Source organism: Arvicanthis niloticus, chromosome 6 (assembly GCF_011762505.2).
Source record: "Arvicanthis niloticus isolate mArvNil1 chromosome 6, mArvNil1.pat.X, whole genome shotgun sequence".
Lineage (NCBI taxonomy): Eukaryota > Metazoa > Chordata > Mammalia > Rodentia > Muridae > Arvicanthis > Arvicanthis niloticus.
In genome coordinates, this window is record NC_047663.1 from 71,881,347 (window position 1) to 71,896,802 (window position 15,456).

At 41.9% G+C, this 15,456-nt stretch overlaps 1 protein-coding gene across 1 annotated transcript; it reads left to right on the forward strand.

Moving 5' to 3' along the window:
• The first annotated feature begins 8,817 nt into the window (after positions 1-8,817).
• Positions 8,818-14,338, forward strand: LOC117711564 (T-cell-specific guanine nucleotide triphosphate-binding protein 2-like). The gene is made up of 2 exons (XM_034507302.2): positions 8,818-9,498; positions 13,037-14,338. Exon 2 carries the CDS (start codon positions 13,055-13,057, stop codon positions 14,297-14,299), a length of 1,245 nt encoding a protein of 414 aa, XP_034363193.1. The 5' UTR covers positions 8,818-9,498; positions 13,037-13,054; the 3' UTR covers positions 14,300-14,338.
• The last annotated feature ends 1,118 nt before the right edge of the window (positions 14,339-15,456 follow it).

Here is a 15,456-nt window from a genome sequence, read left to right on the forward strand (position 1 = left end):
CACAGGATGGAAGGTCATCTGGTGAATTCAAAACCTCCTGATTTAAAATTTAATCTTTTGTTTTTTTTAAATACCTTTACTGAGCCGGGCGGTGGTGGTGCACGCCTTTAATCCCAGCACTTGGGAGGCAGAGGCAGGAGGATTTCTGCGTTCGAGGCCAGCCTGGTCTACAGAGTGAGTTCCAGGACAGCCAGGGCTACACAGAGAAACCCTGTTTAAAAAAAAAAAAAAAAAAAAAAAAACCTTTACGGTAATATCTACCCTAGAAATCAACTAAATACCCGAGTACTATGACCTAGACAAGGTGCTATGTAAAGTCACACTGTTGTGTGATAAAAATAACCTGTAATAAAATACAAGTTAAGGATAAAAGGCTTTATACTTGCTCACAACTCAACATACAGTCCATCCTGGCTGAAGTGGCTGACACATCCCATCCATTCAGGAAAGAGAGCAGTGGATTCTTCCTAGGACTCAGTTTTCTTTCTCATTTTATCCATCTCAGGATTCCCTGATGAGATCATAGTCTGGCACAAGGTGAAGATAGGCTTTCTTACAACATCAGTTGATGCAAGAAGATAATCCCTCACAGGTTTGTGCAAAAGACCCATCTCCCTGGTGTTCCAAGATTCTGTCAAGTTGACAATTAACACTAACTGTCACAGCTATACAACATGTAATTATGTTTATTCAGTCAGAACTTCCATATCTTTAAACATATTTTCATTATCTTGAACCACAGGCAATTTTTGTCTTTATTATGTGGACAGTACAACATATCAACAAAGTTAAACAGTTTGTTCTAATCAAATCAACAAGATTTTTTTCCATTAGAGCATCATTTTTAGGCTTTGATTATTTGCTTATTTATGGATATATCTGAGGTTAATTTATACATTTCTTATTGTTTAAGAATTTCATGCATACATATGATGTTTTCATGAAGTCAACGACATCATACAATTTCCTCTTTTTCCCTCAGCCCCACTGCCATGTTTTTATCCCAATGTGGTTTCTCATGGGTTTGTTTATTTGTTTCTGTTTGTTTGTTCATTTGTTTTGACAATCTCACTATGTTATGCTTGTTGGTCTAGAACTCACTACGTAGACCAGGCTGGTCTCCAACTCAGAGATCACTCTGCTCTGTTTCCCTAGTCCTACATGTAAAGGCATGTGCCACCACATGTAGCAATTTGCTCTTTTCAAGAAGTCCACCGCGTCCACCTGTGCTGCCTGTATGCACATGGGTACAGCAGCATCCACTGGCTCATGGGTTGCCTCTCTGAAAACACATCCCTGAGGAAACTGATTCTCTCTTCCCAAGAAGCCAGCAATTAATAGATTCTCAGAAAGGGGTGGGACCTCATGAGTCCTTCTCTCAAAAATGCTAGTTTTGGCTGTCTTGATTTTGTGCAGGTCTTGTGCATGCTGCTCACAGCCTCTGAGATTTTATGTATATAACAGTCCCACCATATCCAGAATATAGTGCTTCTCAGAAGATTTCCAATACCTCCAGCTCTTAAAATCTCCCCTTCCCTTCTTCTGCAATGATCCATGTGCGTTCAGGAGAGGAGTGTGATGTAGAATTCCATTTGGAGAATTGTATTCCACAATCTCTTATTCTCTGCATGCTGATGAGATGTTCATCTCTGTGAATCATCAACTACTACAAAATGAGCTTCTTTGATAAGAGTTGAAAGACATGATAATCTCGAGTACAAAGTACCCATGAAAACTTAGGAGCAATTTATCACTATGTGATTTAGCAGAATAATAATATTAGGTTCTCCTGCTATGACCTATGTCCTAGCCAGCTATGGGTTTTTAGTCCAATTAACAATACCAGGCATGAGTTTGGTCTTGTGTCAGAAGCTTTAAATCTGGCCAGAAAGTTATTGTTTGTCCCTAGAACATTTGTGTCACTGCTGTGCCAGAGCGTGTATCTTTGCAGAGCATTTGTTATTGTAGGATTCACAGGGTTCACAGCTGGGTTATATTGTTGGTTATTTTTCTTCTCCAGCAGCATGCCTAGAAACTTGCAGCACTATGAAAGTGGGAATGAAGCTTTCAGATCATTACCAGCTTGATTTCTCCAGGCTCTGTGACTCCGTTGTTTGGTGCCTTCAGAAACAAGATCTTACTGTCAAGTTCTGAGGAGTAACCAAGAGAAATGGTAATAGCCTAGAATGTTTAGGGGTTTACAGCATCCCAATGACCAACAACTCAAAAAGAAATAATCTGTACTTCACAGTGAGATCTTTATTTGGTAGTCCATGGTGTCTGGGAGAGACATTGCTCCCTCCATTGTAGTGTTGCTCCATTTAAACTCTTTTTTATATTTCAGGCATCTTCTGTAGCAATAGGTTTCCTGTGGCTTTTTCAAAGAACTTTAGTGTTAGTTATCCCTCCTGATTCTCCCTCTTCTTGTAAGAGAACATGTGTTAATGCATTCGTTTCTTCTTGTTCTTTTTCTCTTGAGACACTACATTCTTTTCTTTCTGTTCCACTCTTTGTACACTCTGGTAGCTTCTACTTAAGAGTCTGCTCCTGGTGATCATTTACCTGCCCCTGTATCCTATTGCGGAGGCTTTTCCAACTGCAATGAGGCCTCAGGATGAAAAGGAGCAGGTCAACAGCTGTCCTAATACACTTAGATCTAATACTTAACTCAGCCTTGGTGTGGTGTCGCAGCACCTGGTCTTAGCTCCATACTTAATCTATTTCTGTTGTTTTTTTCTATTTATCACCATTTGCTGCCATGTTGGGAGAAGAAGCTGTTGCTGACATGTTCTATCCTTGGTGATGTCTGTCTCTGAACAAGGGTGTTCTGGGTTCTATTGGCAGTGTTTCTGCATAATTTTAGCACATGTGTCAGATATGAAGAATAAATTATATGCTTGTGTTCATTCAAACTGTGGAATTTTTTCCAGCTCCATGTGATTTTGGGTTATTTCCATTTTGACTGTCGGGCTGAATATAGATAGTGGGAGGTTGACACCATGGTCCAGGCATCCTATTTCTGATTATTTGAGGCACACAGTGATTCTGTCTCCTCCTGTACACAGACTTTCACATACTTAGTGGATTCCTCAGTGAGAACTTATGATAGCTTTTTCTTGGTTTCTGTGTGGGAGTTAAAATATACTTCTAGAAATTGAAATTTTGGGGTATGGTGCCTGGCTTCCAGATAACTGGAGTCATGACACAGTTATATGGCAATGTGTCCCAAATTCACCAAGAAGATACTCTGAAGTATCAAAGGTGGAGAAAGAACACCATCTATGTTTACCTCTACAATAGCAGAAGAGCAGTGGAGAGCATTCCTCAGCATCATGGGGCTTCCATGTTACAGTGGGAGAAGTTAACCATGAACGGGCTGGATGTCTCAATGTCCAGGATAAACCATGTCTGCTTAATTCAGAGCTAAGACACTGCAATCTCTCTGAGAAGACACTATGCTTTCCTCTTTAGTTACAAAGCAAATGGTGAGTGACCTTATCATCCTGGTTCAAGGACAAAGTTGTGTCTTCATTCATGTGTACAAATGCTGTGCCTGCACATGTGTACATTTCTATGAGCTGGTATAATGTGTCTATGTGTGTAATAGGTATGTGTTTCTATGTGAGAGATGACCCAGTACACCTGGCCAGTCACAGAACTCTACATTTATCCTGTGTAAGTGTATGAACACAAATCCTGCACTTCCTTGGAATAGTGACTGCTGAGGTAAAGTGTTAATAATCAAAGTTATACCATAAGAGCATTGTCAAATACATGAAGAAAGGGCCAACCGAGAGAAATAGTCCTGTTAGGCATTCTGAAGTTGTTTACTTTCCACACTCCACATGGGGCCACTAGAGTGCCATAGAAAGAAAAGAGACACAGTTGTACTGTGAAGTCTGAAGTTATTTACTTTGCTTTTGCTCCTGCTATCAAATTGCAAAGCAGGGTCTTAGGTGATTCAAGCTGTGTGTGACCCACAGAGTGTGTGTGTGGCACATACAGAAGTGGGTCAAGGTTTCTGAGCATTGAGTCTCCCATTCTAAACATCAATTGATCACTAGTTACTTCCATCAGCCAAGCAGTGTTCAGAGACAAGGTCCAAGAAAAGTCAGTGAGATGCTGGAGCCAGCTCTAGTGGGAGTGGTGCATCCTGACTAGTGTTATGTGGTCTTGACACAAGCTAGAATCATTTGAAAAGAGAGAATCACAGCTGAGCAAATGCTTCTATAAGATTGGTCACTAAGCAAGTCTATAATGCATTTTTTCTTTTTCTTTTTTGTTTTTCTTTTGTTGTTGATTTGAGACAGTGTGTCTCTACATAGCTCTGTCTTAGAACTCACTATGTACACCAGGTTGACCTTGAGCTCACAGAGATCACTGTCCATTGCCTCCTGAGTGCTAGGATTGGAGGCATACCTCACAATGGCTGTCATGCATTTTTATTTAATAATTAATATAGGAAAGTCTGGTTCATGATAGATCACATGACTCCCTGGACTAGTGATCCTGGATGCTATAAAAGGTAGACCAAGCAATCCAAGAGAGAACAAGCCAGTGGGTAGCACTCCCTAATGGATTCTGCTCAGTTCTTTCCTCCACGTTCCTGACTTGAGTTTCTATCCTAGCTTCTCTCAATGAAGTGGAACTATACGGTGAAATAGACCCTTTTCTCCCCTGGTTGCCTTTGGTCCTGGTGTATTATTACATCAGTAGAAACCCTAAAAGTGAGTGTCAACATGAGTGCTAGCAGGGGTGAGAGTTAGTCCCCCTTCACATACATATGGAAACAGATAATTGGGCTTAGGTGACTAAAATCTATAGTACACTGAATTCCCAGAAGGTAGAAATAATCCTTTGATCTTCTACTTGCCCCTCCTCTGCATTGTTGGAGATAAGTTACTTCTGCAATTGACAAACTGGCAATGACAAGCAAAAGGAAACCCCAGCTTCAACTATGGATGGAGAATGTTTTAAAAAGCTATTGCAGGAAAGAGGGATAAGCAAACCAATACCTGGCCATCCAGCATCATCTCATCTCCACACCCACTACCAAACTCCAAGTCAATATTGTTGAGTTGCCCCATAGCCAGTGAGTCAAAGTCTCTGTGGATTGAAGAATATTCCAAAAACATTGGGGCATCCAGGGACTCTGGGAATTTAAGCTCAGGAATACTGCGTGTTATTATTATTCTTAAAGCAAAACATGAAATCAGATCTAGAGTTGTCTTCAGGACATCTGAGAACAGAGAGGGAGACACCTGGTGCTATACCTTATCTTTGCTCTTGTAAAAAGGGCCAAGAATACCCACCCCTGGGCTTTAGCTTTTTTCAGAGACAATGTGGACAGGCCAGGGAATTCTCCTCGTGACCTTCTTCTCAAGTGTCTTCACTTATCAAAGTTCCTGTAATTCTTTCTAGAAGAATGCCTTGTGGAAAGAACATTCTCTACTCTGCCCCACCCATAGTTCACAATAAGTTAACAGCTTTCTTTCACCGGTTTTCACACAGTATTCTTAATGGTTTAGCAAATAAGTGTGTTACCTAGTTCCATAGCAACACTGTGTGGCTGTGGAGGTGGCTCCATGGTAGAGAACATACCCAGCCTGTGTGAGGCTGTAGGTTCTACTCTCAGCACTTACAACACCAACTCCAAAACTCAAAATAAATAATTCCATGCCAGGAACACAGAATGAGGCAGTCTCATTGAGTGAAGAATCAGAAAATTTGATAAGAGCTCTCTGGAGTTTAAAAGACAGAAACAGAAGTGGCTGGAAACCTCTTAAGTCTGCGCCTCACCCTCTTGCTCCATTTTTTTAACCATTCATAGTCACATAGAGCTCAACCTTTGCCTGCATCATTTGACTTTGCTTTAGTGCTTATGTCTGTCCTTGCATGGCCCAGCAGAGCCCTGAGCTCAGCTGAATGACCTATGACCCACTCTACAGTCTTCATGTCTTCATTTTCTGGACCTTCTGATTTCTGATTATGTCCTGAAGAACAATGGGGAGTCTCGACTTTCAAACTGCCTCTGGTGAGTACATGTAAGCTATGAGTGATTAAACATGTTCTATCTTCTGAATTAAGATTTTGAAAGAACTCGACTGTGGAAAGATTAATGAAAGTTCTGAGATGTAGTATGATGAAATTCTAGCAATTTATGTTAAGATACAAAGATTGTGCACAGTGACATCTCAGAATTTATTTTTAAAAATCGAAAGAAAACACCAAAGTTGGGTAGAACCATTATGCAATACTGGAGGAAATGACAGTAGGTGCTCTGATGGGTCAGAGGTTCCCTGGGGCTGGGTCCTGCCATTATTGAGTCCCATGTGAGTTAGGAGGAGAAGTCAAGCCCTGGGATGCTGGAGCATGAGAGAGAGAGAGAGAGAGAGAGAGAGAGAGAGAGAGAGAGAGAGAGAGACAGAAGGAGAGACAGAAAGAGAGACAGAAAGAGAGACAGAAAGAAAGACAGAAAGAGAGACAGAGAAAGACAAAGAGACATAGAGGGATTAAGTGCTGAGCTCTGGAGAAATATGAATGTGCTCCCTAAACATTTGGAGGTGTGAATTCTCAGGGTTGCTGATGGAGGAGAGGCAGGGAGTATATGGAGCAGAGGATGATGCACTCATCACACTTTGATAACAGGAGGGTGACAGTAGCTCTGAGGTATGGCACAAGTCATGTCATATACAAGTGAAATAGTCTGGCCTGTGTAAGATGGTGGCACATGCATGTACTGAGATCCTTCTAGTAGACTTCAGGCAAGTAGACATGCATGTGTAAGGAACATGTGTACTGGAATGTATGGAGGGAGAGAAAGAGCAGAGGTCGTGGGCTCAGATGGTGACATCCAAAATAATATAAAGGAAAGTCCTCACATGTAGAGTAGTCAGAGTCCTCAGCTCTCACCAGTCCCTCCCCACTGCTGTGAACACATCTCCTGAGCTCCTGACAGCACAGCCCCCTGCCTTTTGTGTCCCAGGCACATTGTCCAGGTCTCAGCCCTCCAAGAGCTCTAGGCAAATATGTTCTTATGGATGAAGATTTCTGTGCTCTAGTTTTTAGTTTTCATGCATAAAACACAAAATAAAGACTGGCTTCTTATATTTAATGAGATAAAATGGAAGAATGAAGAAACCAAAAACCTTTTCCGAGGTACCACCCAATAATGGAGAGGAAACAAACAAACAACAGTGGGAGGAATCTCAGTCATAAGTCAGGACTTAATAGACCTTTAAGGACCCCACCTCACTATGAATCTTTTGATATGGCTCTCACATCCCTGAGAGGTTTCACTGATGCTAAGTACCCAAAACAGAAGTACACAGGGCAGGCATGACAAACCAAACCTCAACCATGTTTAAGACAGACTCATCTCTATCAGTTCATAAAACCCTGACTGAAGGAAACAGAACACTGATTAGCTATAAAATTGTTGTTGTTTTTTTAATGAAGGGGAGAAAGTGATGACTTATGCTCACAGCCTTCCCATTTTCCTACCACGGGGAGATGATGCTTGCACATTGCTTCTAAACAATTAATAATGTGAAGATAACCCATAGATGTGGAATCACTGAAAAGATACAACATACTTGCCACTGAGACACATGGTTCAAGGCCAGGGTTCTGACCAGCCATTCCTCGCTGTTCCTATGTTTTCTTGGATAAAGTCTGCAACCAGGGCTCACTGAGAATTGTCATGGTGAACATTAGGTTCAGAGCATAAATTTGAGGTGTTAGGCTTGTTTTAAAAAGATGGTTTTAACTTGTATAAGCCATGTGGAAACTGCTCCTACCTGGAACATACCTTGCCAGCTATCCTGAGTTGTACCACTTCCTGGTGCAGTTGGGCTGTTCTTAAAAGAATTGCTAGTTGTTGAAAAATATTTCACTGCCCCAGCTATTTCTACAAGTAACGGATGGCAAGATTAAACATTGCTATGTGCATTCTGCCTGCTTGGTTGCTTGCATGCTTGGATGGCTAAAGGCACCTGCTGGACTTCTGTTATAGAATCAAGCCTTGCTCAAACTCAGACAAGATATAATTAAATTTCCCAAAATATTAACTTTGTGTGTTTTCCCTTTATAATCTATTGGCTGGCAATAGCTGGGGCCTTACCTAGAAAACTCTCTGGTTATGTCTTGGCCAGTCTTTTTTAATTCAAAGGCTCTTATTTACCAAAACCAAATCTTAAGTTAGACTTGTAAATCTCTAAACCCAAGACCCACAACATGATAGTTTTCCCAGGGGTAGATGCCACCACATGAGTTAGCAGTCTCCCAGAGGAATCCCGGGGATCATAACCACTTAGCTCCTTTGTGAACTTATCTACAGGTGAATGTGGGAGTTGCTGCTAGGTTCCTACAAAGTAGCCATTTCGAGGAATAGAAGCTGAAACCTACTCTGACTACAGCCTCCCCACCTTAGGTGAATGAGATAAATTGGGCTTAGATCCAGTCAGAAAAATGTAGAGAGCAAGAGCTGTGTGTAGACCAATAACGATAAAGACCTGGCAAGGCTTGATTCTGTAACTGAAGTCCAGCAGGTGCCTTAGCCATCCATGTAAGCCAGAGTCTCTACATAAACTGTGTTAAAAGGAACACCCCTTAGATTTAGTAAGGCTTTCTGTTACATTTCAAACAACTTGTCCCATATGAGACTTTATCTAAAGGAGAATATATGGACTGGGGCATTCCTGCTACGCTCTGCCCCACAGTACTTGGCAATAGCCATGCATGCCTGACTCACTATAAAAGGGCTGTTTGACCCCACCTCAGTCTGTTAATCACTCTCTTACCCTCTTACTCTCTTTCCTCTCTGTCCCTTCTCTTCCAATTCCCCTCCTTCCTCTTTCTCATGTGTTCATGGACTACCTTTACTCCTCTCCTCTCCCTTCTCCTGATTCCCCTCTCCCCTCTCCTCTCTCCTCTCTCTTCTCTCCTTTCTCCCCTTCCCAGCTCCGCTTCCCATGCCCTAAATAAGTCTATTCTATTCCTGTGGCTGATACCTCAGGGTGAAGGGAATCCTCAGCATGGACCCACAGAGGCATCCTCCCCCACACACACCATATCACATCTCTTCCAAACATATTCCTGATTGTTTCTTTTTATAAAACACAATAGAGTTCCCATTTGATTCTTACAAACTAGCAATTTTCAGGAATAGAAACTGAAACCTATTCTGACTACAGCATCCTCCCTTGAGTGGTTTAGATAAATAGAGCTCAGATCCAGATGGAAAAGTTTAGAGAACAAGGACTGTGTGTGGAACACTAAAGACAAAGAAACCCGAGGGAGATCAGAGAGATCAGACAGTCCATCCCACAGCTTCTACCTTTCTTTGTGCAGTTATTCCTGGGACACCAGAAGAACTCCACACCTCACATCTTCTCTTCATATATATCCTGAATCTGAATTCCAGCTTTAGATAAAGACCTTTCCTGAGAGGAGAGCATTCACAGAAGTGTTATTGACACCAAGGTCACCACTGCTAAGGTAAGTGAAGGGTGTCTAGGTTCGGATGGTTTGATAATCCAAGATGTCTGATGATAACATGAGGAGTGGTGTCCTGACACCAGGAAAGTAAAGTTCAGGGGTTTGTACTCAGGGAGCATCCTGGGTACAGGGGTATCCTTCAGTGGCCATCTTCTGGACCACAGAGCATCCCAAAGCAGAGAAGGCAACCCCTTCCACCTGTGTGTTGTGGGCCTTGCTTGTCTTCTGGAGTAGTCAAGCTTGAAGAAAGAGTCCAGGTTGGGATAATCAGATGTCCTTGGAGTCCATGTTATATATAGGCTCTTCATTTGCCACATGAAGATAAAATTCCAGGTCAGAAACAGCCACAGAGGAGATCCGGCAGATCATGTTAGGACCTCTGGTTCTCAAGGATCTTTCTGTCTTTAGTCACTTGTTACTCTGAAGGGCCTATTTTAAAGTTTTTCCTGTTTCTCTCTTGCAGTCTGAAAAACAATTTGCTCTGTATATTCAGGGTTTTCACTACAATATAACTTCAGGAGTTTATCTTTCTGCTTTGTGTATCTGGAGTTACACGTGCTTCTTGTATCTATCAGGATTTGCTTTAACTGTCCCTAAATTTGGGGACATTTTTGCTGGAAAATTCTTCTATATTGTCTTCAACTCCTAATACCTCTCCCCATAGGGTCCACTCTGTTAGTGAGCCTTTCCATTGAGCATTTGATTTAAGGAATTTTAATCTCTAGCTTCAACCACCATTTTTAATGGAATTTTAATCTTTAAACCACCAACCAAAGAGCATACTGGGCTGTTCCAATATCCCCCCTCCCCCAGGACATAGATAGCAGAGGACTGCATTGTCTGGCCTAAGTGTGCATGGATGCACCTAATCCTTTAGAGATTTGATGCCCCAGGGAAAACAGATACCTGGTGGTGGGACACCTTCTCAGAGACAAAAGGAGAGGGGGAATGAAGTGAAGAACTCTGGAAGGGAAGATCAGGAGTGGGGCCAACATCTGGAACGTAAATAAATAAAACAATTTTTTAAAGAAGCTCTGATGTGTGGGGTGGTCAGCAAAGATCAGGTGAACTTGGGTGTCTAAGACAAAACAGTATGAATGCTGACTGCCCTAGGGAAGTGGGTACCCGGGTAGACATGTGGTGACTCCGACAAGACAGGCAGTGGGTGGCTGAGAGGCCTATTAAACACTGCAATTGGGAGATCTGAAGTTTCTGAGGCATTGGGAAGCTACTTCAGTGAGGTGGGTGGGAGTGTGGGACACAAGAATGTTGCCTGCTTCCCATTACATTTTAAATTTATGGCCTCTAATTCTTTATTACTGTGACATAGCTATAAACAAATAAATATATAAATTCAACCTGCTGAATATATTTCATGTAGCTTCAATATAGAGATACATAGATAGATAAGATAGACAGGAGAGCAGATGGGAGACAAACAGATATTAGAGATGAACATAGGGAATGAATAACTGTTTAAGGAGCTCATCTCTGAGTAAAACTAACTCTGCCTCACTGCAATTTTTTATTGCTTGTGAGTCTTCACCTAAGTGTAACAACCCATACAATTTCCCAAACATCCACTTTGGTACGTCAACTGGTGGTGTCATTGTTCAGGTGTGTTTAATGGCCACATTGTTAAGAATTCATGGGTATATCATTCTGTTCATATCTAGAAGACTCAGTCTTTAGGCTGACTTTCTGGTCTTTTGACACTTGTAGTCTTTCTGCACCCTCTTCCTCAGTGTTGCCTGTCTTAGGTGTAAGGCTTATGTGGAAATATATCAACTGAGGCTGAACACTGCACAGTCAGTTGTTCTCTGCATTGTCACTAGTTGTGGCTTTCTGACAAGATCCCTGAGTGCTGTGAAAAGAAGCAACTTTGATGGCTGTTGAGTGAGAGTCCCACATACCTGTGGGATAAGAATTGAGGAGCAGTTAGGAATTATAATTTGGATAGAAAACTGGTCTCAATGGGTTCTCTTCTGAGACCTATGACCTCACTAGTCACAGATGGTTGGTTAGGTTTTCAGTTACCAGGCATGATTTTCTTCCTGTTCAGACAGCCTGAAGTCAAACTAGACAGTGGTGTGTTATCACCAACACACAAATGCCACAATTGCACCTTTACAGTTATCGCAATGTGATGATCATCATTGTGCTTCATAGGTGTCACAGCTAGATAGGTTATCACTTTCCTCCCTTGGCAGCATGACAGCACCTTTTGATATTATGAAAGCTAGTCATTAGGGAAAGACTTCTGGGTCAGATTCAGCTTGATTTCTCCAAGTTCTGTATCTGAAGTGTGTGGTGTCTTCAGAAAAGGGACCTTCAACTTCTGAGGCTCAAGTAAGGGCAACAGCCATTGCCTGTATTTGGGGAATGTTATGGACACCACTGACAAACAACACAAAAGAAGTTTCCCATGCCTGACAATTAAGTTTCTGTTACTCCGTGGCTCAGAGGAAGGCATTGTCAACTACAGGAAGTATCATGACTTCATTTAAAGGATATACATATGTAGGCATGTGTTCCTGTATATACTATAAATAATGTAGGTAAATATGAAATAGTGATTCCCAATGTAGTCTTTTTCCATAGTTTTGTTTTAACTCTTTCTCCAAGTTAATCCTTGTGTTTTCTGGAGTATCCAAGCCAGTGTGCTTTAGAGAAATGTTATTACCTTAAAATTCAGGACCACATTACATGCTTGTCAGAGTTCTCTCAGAATTTACCTGTCAGTGCTGGCTGTGTTTACTGGATGCATAATCTCTTGGAAGCTCTGAACCTCAGTTTGTCTTGATTTCCAACCTCATCAACCCAGAGAACACAGTACTGGGGAGCATACAACTTGAACTTCTGAACAGCAGGAAGCAGGGTCCACTGTGCCCTCTTAGGAGTCTGTGTACAACAGAGGCCATGTCCCACTTCTACTAAGACAAAAAGGGGAACTTGCAGTTAGTTGGACATACTTTACAAATCAGTCTTTCTGCCTCTTGTCCTGTGTCATTCACTCATTATACGATAACTCCACAATGAGGCCAGAGTTCCAAAGGACCTATATGGACTCCTTAGTAAAGGGTTTGCTTAAGGTTGAGAACCAAGCCTGGATATGTATTGCATCTTTTACATTCAATGTACTGCTCTGTCCTTTTAGGGTTGATACCATGCATGGGTTCATTTTAGTGAAAATAAAGGAATTTAATAGAAATGACCTTTGCTCATTTAAAGAAAATAAAGAAATTTAAGAAGACTTAAAACTGATAAGAAAGGCTGCAGTGGGTAACTTCACAGTGTAAGTGAAGTCTGACTTAGACCAATACATGTGAGGAAATTTCTAGGAGAAAGCAAAACCTGAACAAGAGGACTTGTTCTATCCAGGTCAGCAATAGAAGCAGCAAGCTAGAGACGAGAGGAAAGGCAATACTAGATTTCATGTGGGTCGGGGGAGGGTCCCGCTTTACTGTAAGAGGAAACATCAAGGCTTTGTCCTGCTTTAATTAATGACTAGCATTTCATTCCTCTCTTCTCCATTCAGGTTCTTCCATACAGAGCCATGTCTTGGGACACCATCTTTAGATCATTCTTTAAGAATTTTAAGAGGGAAAGCAAAATCATCCCTGAGGACACCATCACCTTGATTGAGGCTTATGTAGAGAAAAATAAGCTTCAGAATGCTATTTCTGTAATCGAAAATGCACTGAAAAACATTGAGAGTGCTCCTCTGAACATCGCTGTGACAGGAGAAACAGGCTCAGGGAAGTCCACTTTCATCAATGCCCTGAGGGGGGTGGGGCAGGAAGAAGAAGGGGCAGCTGCCACTGGGGTGGTAGAGACAACCATGAGGAGAATTGCATATCCACATGCCAAGCTTCAGAACGTGACAATATGGGACCTGCCTGGCATTGGGTCCACTAACTTCCCACCACAAAGCTACCTAACACAAATGAAGTTCAATGAGTACGACTTCTTCATTATCATCTCATCTACACGCTTCAAAGAAAATGATGCCCAACTGGCCAAAGCCATTGAAATGATGGGAATGAATTTCTACTTTGTCAGAACCAAGATAGACAATGACTTAGGTAATGAACAGAAGAGCAAGCCTAAGACTTTCAATAAGGAGAAGGTCCTCATGAAAATTCGAGATGACTGTTCAGAGCATCTTCAGGAGGCTCTGTGCAGTGAGCCTCCAGTCTTCCTAGTCTCTAACTTTAATATGTCAGACTATGACTTCCCAAAGCTGGAAACCAAACTCCTAGAGGATCTCCCAGCCCTCAAGCGCCACATCTTCACACTGTCTTTGCAAAGTCTTACTGAGGCCACCATTAACTGTAAGAGAGATTCCCTGAAGCAAAAAGTCTTCCTGGAGGCCATAAAGGCTGGAACATTGGCCACCATTCCACTTGGTGGCATAATCATGGATGAGGTAGAGAATCTGGATGAAACATTCAATCTCTACAGGTCTTACTTTGGGCTGGATGATGCCTCACTGGAAAACTATGCCAAGAATTTTAACATGTCTGTGAATGACTTTAGGGTATACCTTCGGTTTCCCCATTTGTTTGCAGAAGACAATGATGAGTCCTTGGAAAACAAGCTGTCAAAATATATCAAACGAATTACTTTGGGTTTTGGTGGACCACTTGCTACAGCCATTTACTTTAAGAGAGCTTACTATTTGCAGAATCTTTTTATTGATTCTGCAGCCAATGATGCCATCGCTCTTCTGAATAATCCACGGCTTTCTGATAAGGAGGTGGGGACATATATATCTATGCCCCTCGACTACTGGGAATAATGGAAAAAATGAAGCATGAGTTCCAATCAGTGTTTACTCGTAGCCTCGCTTTGGGCACTGACGCATAGCCTACTCCTGGGGGTGGGGGTGGCGGGTGGGGGAGTCTCTGTGGAGGGCCAGTGCATTCATCCTTTTCCTTTTCCTGAGCTGCAAGATCAACATGGCAAGTGCTCAATCGTGCTATACTAGTAGAAAAAGAAGTGTCTTCAATATTGTACAAATATGTTAACATAGTGCATTTCCGTTAAAATCATATGTTTAAAGAACACACAATATGGATTTGGTTTGTGTTTTTTCTCCTCAAATGAATCCTGGATCTTTTATCTTGCAAAAGTCTTCACAGGCTTCTGCATTCTCACAGGCAGTTCTGTCCCATTGCTACTGCGGATTTTTGAAAAAGGGGCATGTGGTACCCTACACAGTGTAGACAAACACAGTGTAACCCAACAAGGATACCCAGAACTGAGTGTCTCAGGAAATTCTAGATGTTGTCATGTCAACAATTAACACTAATACCCAAATGTAATAACCAAATCTGGGTTCTTTGGTGACCATGGTAGTATTGGTGCTTTGTCATAAAGCATTTAAGCACCTCTGCTTTGCTTATTTATAGGTGTATAGATGTACAGAAGATTGTTTTAAGCTAGTCACTCTGATGGGCTCTGCCACAGGAGACTTTCTTTATTTTTTACATCTATCTATTTATTCCCTGTACTCTGTGGCCCTCCATCTTTCCAGGCTTTACTCAAACATTTCTCAATTCAGTTCAGTTGTCAACTCACATGAGAGAACAAGCATTGACAGCACATTCTCTTTCTGACTTTCCTTCCTAATACTCTCCACTGAACAGTCTGCCCCTGGTAGACACTGACCCAACTCTGTGTCCTGCTGCAGAGGCTCCCACACCTACATTGTGTCCTGAAGATGAATGTGAGCATGTGGAGAGATGTGTTCTCCCACACTCCTAAAATACACTCCCTGACTCTGTGTAATAAACACTTACTGCCCAACATTAGCTCAGACTTTAATCTGCTTCTGTGTGCTTCAGTACTTCACAGAGGAAAGCTGTTGCTGACATCTTGCAGAAAGAAGTTTTTAGCAGATGGGCTGTGAAAGGAAGCTAGCCAGCCCAAGGTGGCAAACATGGCTCTGACACA

What these genes read in the sequence shown, in the direction of transcription:
- LOC117711564 (XM_034507302.2), top strand. Translation starts at nt 13,055, where the DNA reads ATGTCTTGGGACACCATCTTTAGATCATTCTTTAAGAATTTTAAGAGG.